Source organism: Erithacus rubecula (assembly GCF_903797595.1).
Source record: "Erithacus rubecula genome assembly, chromosome: 28".
In the NCBI taxonomy this organism is placed as follows: Eukaryota; Metazoa; Chordata; class Aves; order Passeriformes; family Muscicapidae; genus Erithacus; species Erithacus rubecula.
Genome location: NC_136680.1, coordinates 1726231 through 1734056, shown reverse-complemented (window position 1 = coordinate 1734056; position 7826 = coordinate 1726231). Strand labels below are relative to the sequence as shown.

At 59.0% G+C, this 7826-nt stretch overlaps 2 protein-coding genes and 1 long non-coding RNA gene across 3 annotated transcripts in view; 1 reads left to right on the top strand and 2 right to left on the bottom strand.

Annotated features, from left to right (window-relative positions):
• Positions 1-35, bottom strand: part of LOC306813198 (tyrosine-protein kinase JAK3-like) — a gene marked incomplete at both ends in the record, with an annotated part of 8181 nt that extends 8146 nt beyond the window's left edge. The window contains one exon of the mRNA XM_079328402.1: positions 3-35. Coding sequence (XP_079184528.1) covers positions 3-35 — 33 coding nt within the window. The remainder of the gene's footprint in view (positions 1-2) is intronic.
• Positions 36-117: 82 nt separating this feature from the next.
• BABAM1 (BRISC and BRCA1 A complex member 1) lies at positions 118-5547 on the top strand. The gene is made up of 5 exons (XM_079328487.1): positions 118-193; positions 622-646; positions 1434-1563; positions 3030-3116; positions 5338-5547. Coding segments are annotated over exons 2-5 (417 nt in total). The 5' UTR covers positions 118-193; positions 622-644; the 3' UTR covers positions 5536-5547.
• Positions 5548-6681: 1134 nt separating this feature from the next.
• Positions 6682-7826, bottom strand: part of LOC306813262 — a 96658-nt gene continuing 95513 nt past the window's right edge. The window contains exon 4 of the long non-coding RNA XR_013776958.1: positions 6682-6692. This is a non-coding gene — a long non-coding RNA (uncharacterized lncRNA). The remainder of the gene's footprint in view (positions 6693-7826) is intronic.

Below are 7826 nucleotides of genomic sequence, written 5' to 3'. Positions count from 1 at the left end.
ACGGGGACAGGAGTGGGCACAGGGACACAGGACATGGGGACAGGGATGGGGTTGGTGCCAGCTCAGTGCCACCCCTGTCCCCTCCTGTCCCCTCCTGTCCCCCTGTCCCCTCAGCTCTCAGGTTTCACCTCAGACCCACGGGAGGTTTGCAGCTGCCTCTATGACCTGGACACCGTCGTGTGCCAGTCCTTCAGTATCCTCAGTGCCACCAGGGGACATTGGGGTGTCACCAGGGCCACCAGGGGGTCATTGGGGTGTCACCAGGGCCACCAGGGGGGCATTGGGGTGTCCTGGGTGGCATTGGGGTCACCAGGGGAGGCATCAGGGTTCCTGGGGTGCCACCAAGGTCCCTTGGTGCCACCCTGTCCTGGGTGCCAGGGGTGTCCCTTAGCTGCCACCAGGGTCACTTGGGTGGCATTGGGATGTCCTAGGGGGTGACACAGATTTCCCTGGGGGTGGCACAGGTGGCAGATGTCCCAGGGGTGCCCCAGGTGTCCCAGGGGTGTCCCAGGGGTGCCCCAGGTGTCCCAGGGGTGCCCCAGGTGTCCCAGGTGTCCCAGGGGTGTCCCAGGTGTCCCAGGGGTGTCACAGGTGCTGGTGCCAGCCTTGACCCCTGCTCAGATCTGGACGGGCTCTTCAACCTCATGTGAGCACTGGGGGGATCTGGGGCTTCCAGAAGGTTCTGGGGGGGGGAGGGGACAGGACAGGGTGGCACCCTGAGCCTGTGTCCCCTGAGCCTGGGTGCCACCCTGTCCCTGTCCCCACTGTCACCCTGTCACTGTCCCATCCCTGTCCCCACTGTCACTCTGTCTCCATTGTCACTGTGTCCCTGTCCCCAGGCAGCAGAAGGTGGATCTCCCTGTCACTGACAATGTCCATCCCTGTGTCCCTGTGTCACTGTCACTGTCCCTGTCCCCAGGCAGCAGAAGGTGGATCTCCCTGTCACTGACAATGTCCATCCCTGTGTCCCTGTGTCACTGTCACTGTGTCCCTGTGTCACTGTCCCTGTGTCCCTGTGTCCCTGTGTCACTGTCCCTGTGTCACTGTCCCTGTCCCCAGGCAGCAGAAGGTGGATCTCCCTGTCATTGACAATGTCCATCCCTGTGTCCCTGTGTCACTGTGTCACTGTGTCCCTGTCCCCAGGCAGCAGAAGGTGGATCTCCCTGTCACTGACAATGTCCATCCCTGTCCCTGTGTCCCTGTGTCACTGTCCCTGTGTCACTGTCCCTGTGTCACTGTCCCTGTGTCCCTGTCCCTGTCCCCAGGCAGCAGAAGGTGGATCTCCCTGTCACTGACAATGTCCATCCCTGTGTCCCTGTGTCACTGTGTCACTGTCCCTGTCCCTGTCCCCAGGCAGCAGAAGGTGGATCTCCCTGTCACTGACAATGTCCATCCCTGTGTCCCTGTGTCACTGTCACTGTCCCTGTCCCCAGGCAGCAGAAGGTGGATCTCCCTGTCACTGACAATGTCCAGACCATCCCGCCGCCCTTCGTGGTCAGAGCCATCCTGGTGTTGGGGCGCCCGCGCTGCCAGCCCCAGTTCTGTGGGGGGGAGCACGTCAAGGTCAGGCACCCCAAAATCCTGGAACTGATACCCAAAATCACAGCTGGCACCCCAAACCCACAGCTGGCACCCCAAAATCCTGGAACTGATACCCAAAATCACAGCAGGCACCCCAAAATCCTGGAACTGATACCCCAAAATCACAGCTGGCACCCCAAAATCCTGGAACTGATACCCCAAAATCACAGCTGGCACCCCAAAATCACAGCTGGCACCCCAAAACCACAGCTGGCGCCCCAAACCCACAGCTGGCACCCCAAAATCCTGGAACTGATACCCCAAACCACAGCTGGCACCCCAAAATCCTGGAACTGATACCCAAAACCACAGCTGGCACCCCAAAATCCTGGAACTGATACCCCAAAACCACAGCTGGCACCCCAAACCACAGCTGGCACCCCAAAATCCTGGAACTGATACCCCAAACCACAGCTGGCACCCCAAACCACAGCTGGCACCCCAAAAATCCTGGAACTGATACCCCAAACCACAGCTGGCACCCCAAAATCCTGGAACTGATACCCCAAACCACAGCTGGCACCCCAAAATCCTGGAACTGATACCCCAAACCACAGCTGGCACCCCAAAATCCTGGAACTGATACCCCAAAATCACAGCTGGCACCCCAAAACCACAGCTGGCACCCCAAAATCCTGGAACTGATACCCCAAACCACAGCTGGCACCCCAAAATCCTGGAACTGATACCCCAAACCACAGCTGGCACCCCAAAATCCTGGAACTGATACCCCAAAATCACAGCTGGCACCCCAAAATCCTGGAACTGATACCCCAAACCACAGCTGGCACCCCAAACCCACAGCTGGCACCCCAAAATCCTGGAACTGATACCCCAAAGCCACAGCTGGCACCCCAAAATCACAGCTGGCACCCCAAAACCACAGCTGGCGCCCCAAACCCACAGCTGGCACCCCAAAATCCTGGAACTGATACCCCAAAAATCCTGGAACTGGCATCCCAAAAATCCCAGAACTGACGCCCCAAAATCCCAGAACTGACACCCCAAAAATCACAAAACTGGCTCCCCAAAATCCTGGAACTAACACCCCAAATCACACAACTGATACTCCAAAAATCCCAACTGGCGCCCCAAAAATCCCAGAACTGACACCCCAAAAATCCTGAAACTTCCACCCCAAATCCACACATTTACACCCAAAATTCTCCTTTTCCACACAAAATCCCTACATTTTTGCCCAAATCCCAAAATTTCCACCCAAAATCCACACAAATCCTGAAATTTCCACCCAAAATCTTTAATTTATACCCAAATTCTGAAATTTCCACCCCAAATCTCTGATTTCTCCCTAAAATCTCAAAATTTGCACCCAAAATCCTCCCAATTTTCCCTCAAATCTCCCCAAAATTCCCCCAATTTTCCCTCAAATCCCCTTTTTTCTCCCAAATTCCCATTTTTTACCCCAAATTCCCATTTTTTTTCCCCAGAAGTTGCTGCAGTGCCCATATTTTTTCTTTGATGTCGTTTACATCCACAACGGGCAGGACGAGAAGGAGGACGAGGGCAGCTGGAAGGTGAAGGGGACCCAAAATCCCCAAAATTTAACCCCAAAATCCTCCCACAATTTACCCAAAATCCGCCTGAATTAACCCCAAAATCCACCCAGATATTACCCCAAAATTTACCCCCCAAATCCACCTGAATTTACCCCAAAATTCCCCAAATTTACCTTAAAATTCCCAAGATTTATCCCAAAATCCACTCAAATTTACCCAAAAATCCTCCAAATTTACCCCAATATCCACCTGAATTTATTCCCAAATCCACCTGAATTAACCCAAAAATCCCCCTGAATTAACCCCAAAATCCTCCAAATTTGCCCCCAAATCCTCCAAATTTATCCCTAAAATCCTCCCCAAATTTACCCCCAAAATCCACCCAAAATGTCCCCCAAAATCCCCCAAATCCACCCCAAATTTTCTCCCAAATCCCCCAAATTTGCCCCCAAATCCTCCAAATTTATCCCCAAATCCACCCCAAATTTACCCCCCAAAATCCACCTGAATTAACCCCAAAATCCACCCGAATTTGCCCCCCAAATCCCCCAAATTTGCCCCCAAAATCCACCCAAATTTGCCCCAAAATCCCCCATTTCCACCCCAAATCTCTCCTTTTGGGACAGAACAGGAGCAAATGGGACAAAATGAGGGAATTTGGGGGAAATTTGGGGGGAAATGGGGAGGGGGGGGCAAAATTAGGGGATTTTGAGGCACAATAGGGGAGAAATTGGGAATTTTGGGGCAGAATGAGGGGACAAAAGGAGATTTTGGGGGGAATTTTGGGATGGAGTGGGGGAATTTTGGGGGGAAATGGGGGACAAAGGGGGAAATTTGGAGGGAATTTTGGGGCAAAATGGGGAGGAATTTAGGGGGAATTTTCGGGGTAGAATGGGGCAGAATGGGAGAAGAAGGAGGGAATTTTGGGGGAATTTTGGGGCAGAATGGGGAGGAATTTAGGGGGGATTTTGGGGGTGGAATGGGGGGACAGAAGGGAGGGGATTTGGGGGCAAAATGGGGATCCGAAAGAGGGAACCTGTCAGGATTTGGGGTAGAAAAGGAAATTTGGGGACGGCGATTCCCCACACCCCCTTCAACATCACTGTCCCTCTGTCCATCCCCCTGTCCCCACATCCCTGTCCCTGTGTCCCTGTCCCCTGTCCCCATGTCCCTGTCCCCGTGTCCCCCTGTCCATCCCTATGTTCCTGTCCCCCTGTCTCTGTCCCTGTGTCCCTGTCCCCCTGTCCTTGTCCCCTGTCCCCATGTCCCTATCCCCGTGTCCCCCTGTCCATCCCTATATCCCTGTCTCTGTCCCTGTGTCCCTGTCCCCCTGTCCTTGTCCCCTGTCCCCATGTCCCTGTCCCCGTGTCCCCCTGTCCATCCCTATATCCCTGTCTCTGTCCCTGTGTCCCTGTCCCCCTGTCCTTGTCCCCTGTCCCCATGTCCCTGTCCCCGTGTCCCCCTGTCCATCCCTATGTTCCTGTCCCCCTGTCTCTGTCCCTGTGTCCCTGTCCCCGTGTCCCTGTCCCTCTGCCCTGTGTCCCTGTGCCCCCTGTGTCTGTCCCCTGTCCCTGTGTCCCTGTCCCCGTGTCTCTGTCCATCCCCCTGTCCCTGTCCCCTGTCTCCCTGTCTCTGTCCCTGTGTCCCTGTCCCTCTGCCCTGTGTCCCTGTGCCCCCTGTCCCTCTCCCCTGTCCCTGTGTCCCTGTGTGTCCCTGTCCCTGTGTCCCCTGTCCCCGTGTCCCTGTCCCTGTCCCCTTGTCCCTGTGTCCCCTGTCCTCTGTCCCTGTCCCATCCCTGTCCCTGTCCCCGTGTCCCTGTCCCCGTGTCCCTGTCCCCGTGTCCCTGTCCCATCCCTGTCCCCGTGTCCCTGTCCCATCCCTGTCCCTGTCCCTGTCCCCGTGTCCCTGTCCCCGTGTCCTTGTCCCCTGTCCCTGTCCCCGTGTCTCTGTCCCCATGTCCCGTGTCCCTGTCCCTGTGTCCCATCCCTGTCCCTGTCCCCGTGTCCCTGTCCCCGTGTCCCTGTGTGTCCCTGTCCCATCCCTGTCCCTGTCCCCGTGTCCCTGTCCCCGTGTCCCTGTCCCATCCCTGTCCCCGTGTCCCTGTCCCCGTGTCCCTGTGTGTCCCTGTCCCCGTGTCCCTGTCCCATCCCTGTCCCATCCCTGTCCCCGTGTCCCTGTCCCATCCCTGTCCCATCCCTGTCCCCGTGTCCCTGTGTGTCCCTGTCCCTGTCCCTCCCAGGCCATGTTTGGGTTCCTGTCCAGCCTGGACTCCAAGGGCACCAGTTACAAGTTCGAGGTGCCGCTGGCGGGGCCGGCGCTGGAGCTGCACAACTGCATGGCCAAGCTGCTGGCACACCCCCTGCAGAGACCCTGCCAGAGCCACGCCAGCTACGGGCTGCTGGACGGGGACAGCCCCGAGGGGGAGGCCACCGTCTGAGGGGACAGTGGGGACAGCCCCGAGGGGGAGGCCACCGTCTGAGGGGACAGCGGGGACAGCGGGGGACAGCCTGGGGACAGCGGGGGACAGCCCCGAGGGGGAGGCCACCGTCTGAGGGGACAGCCCCGAGGGGGAGGCCACCGTCTGAGGGGACAGCGGGGACAGCCTGGGGACAGCGGGGACAGCCAGGGGACAGCCCCGAGGGGGAGGCCACCGTCTGAGGGGACAGCCTGGGGACAGCCCCGAGGGGGAGGCCACCGTCTGAGGGGACAGGGGGACAGCGGGGACAGCCCGGGGACAGCCCCGAGGGGGAGGCCACCGTCTGAGGGGACAGCGGGGACAGCCCGGGGACACGGGGACAGCCCTGGGGACAGCCTGGGGACAGCCTGGGGACAGCCCGGGGTGGTGGAAAATAGAATTTTAGTGATTTCGGGGGGTTTATGGTGTTTTTCTGGGGGTTGGGGGTCATTTCTTATGGTTCTGGGTCTCCTCTCGTGGTTCTGGGTCACCTCTGCTGTCCCTGTGTCACCCCCAGGTGACAGGGATGGACACACCAGGGTGGTTGGGGACATTGGTGGCAGTGGTTGGGTGTTAAAATAGAAGAATTTTCCTGATTTGTCATGTTTTTTGTGGTGTTTTTCTGGGGATTTTGGGTCACTTTTCATGGTTCTGGGTCACCTCCAGGTGACAGGGATGGATGTCCTGGGCTTGGTGGTGGCACTGGTGGCACAGGGCAGCGCCAGTTTAGGGACACTGGGCAGTGCCAGTTTGGGGACACTGGTGGCACTGGTCAGCGCCAGTTTGGGGACACTGGTGGCACTGGGCAGCGCCAGTTTAGGGACACTGGTGACACTGGTGGCACTGGGCAGTGCCAGTTTGGGGACACTGGTGGCACTGGGCAGCGCCAGTTTAGGGACACTGGGCAGTGCCAGTTTGGGGACACTGGTGGCACTGGTCAGCGCCAGTTTGGGGACACTGGTGACACTGGTGGCACTGGGCAGTGCCAGTTTGGGGACACTGGTGGCACTGGGCAGCGCTGGTTTAGGGACACTGGTGACACTGGTGGCACTGGGCAGTGCCAGTTTGGGGACACTGGTGGCACTGGGAAGCGCTGGTTTGGGGACACTGGTGACACTGGTGGCACTGGGCGTTACCAGCTGTGGCCACTGGGGGGCGCTGAGAGTCTTGGCCCCGCCCTTCTGCGTCTGACGTCATCCGACGTGATGAGCGCAGCCGCCTCCTATTGGCTCGTGTGGAGCCAATCAGCGGCGGCGCGGGGCGTTTGAACGGGCGGGATGATCGGAGCGTGAGTGGGGGGGAAACGGGCGGGGAAATATCGCGATAGAGACACCGGGATATCGGGATAGGGGCACCGGGATATCGGGATAGCGACACCGGGATATCGGGATAGGGATATCGGGATATCGGGATAGCGACAGAGGGATATCGGGATAGGGATATCGGGATATCGGGATAGGGACACCGGGATATCAGGATAGGGATACGGGGGTGTCGGGATTTGGATATCGGGATAAGGACAAGGGGATGTCGGGGGATCAGAATAGCGGGATACCGGCTGTTGGGTTTGGGACTGGGATCCCGGGATATCGGGATCGGGATTGAGATGTCGGGGTCGGGATATTGCAATAGGGATCCCGGGATATCGGGATCGGGATTGGGATGTCGGGGTCGGGATATTGCGATAGGGATCCCGGGATATCGGGATCGGGATTGGGGTTCTGGGATACCGGGATCAGGATATCGGGATACCGGGATCCAGGGAGGGGAACACCGGCAGCGGGAGGGGACACTGGGACCGTGGCGGGGACAAAACGCGACCTTGGGGACACCGGCGCTGCCGAGGGGACCCTGGCACCGGGGGTGGCACCGGGGGTGGCACCGGCAGCGGGGTGACCCCAGCCCCGTGTCCCCGACACTGCTGGTGGCACCGGCGCGTCCCCGGGGGTGGCCGTGCCCTGGCGGTGACCCTGTCGCGGTGCCACCCCCCAGCTGTGCCCGCGAGCTGCCACCGCTGGATGTGACCCGGGGGTGTCACCGCTGCGGCGGGATCGTGCGGCGGCGACAGGTGAGCGGCGACAGCGCGGGGACGGCGACAATCGCGGAATGGGGGACGGGGACAGCGACAATCCCGGAACAGCGACAAACTCGGGGGACATGGACAGCTGTGCCACCCCATAGTGGCCCTGGCAGCGGTGACAACGCTGGGGACAGTGACAATCCCGGAATGGTGACAGGGCTGTGACAATCCCGGAATGGGGACAGGGACAGCT

Excerpts from the sequence above, each read along its gene's own strand:
- BABAM1 (XM_079328487.1), top strand. Across the intron at positions 1,564-3,029 it reads GTGGGGGGGAGCACGTCAAG|AAGTTGCTGCAGTGCCCATA; the intron begins GTCAGGCACCCC and ends TTTTTTCCCCAG. Across the intron at positions 3,117-5,337 it reads AGGACGAGGGCAGCTGGAAG|GCCATGTTTGGGTTCCTGTC; the intron begins GTGAAGGGGACC and ends TGTCCCTCCCAG.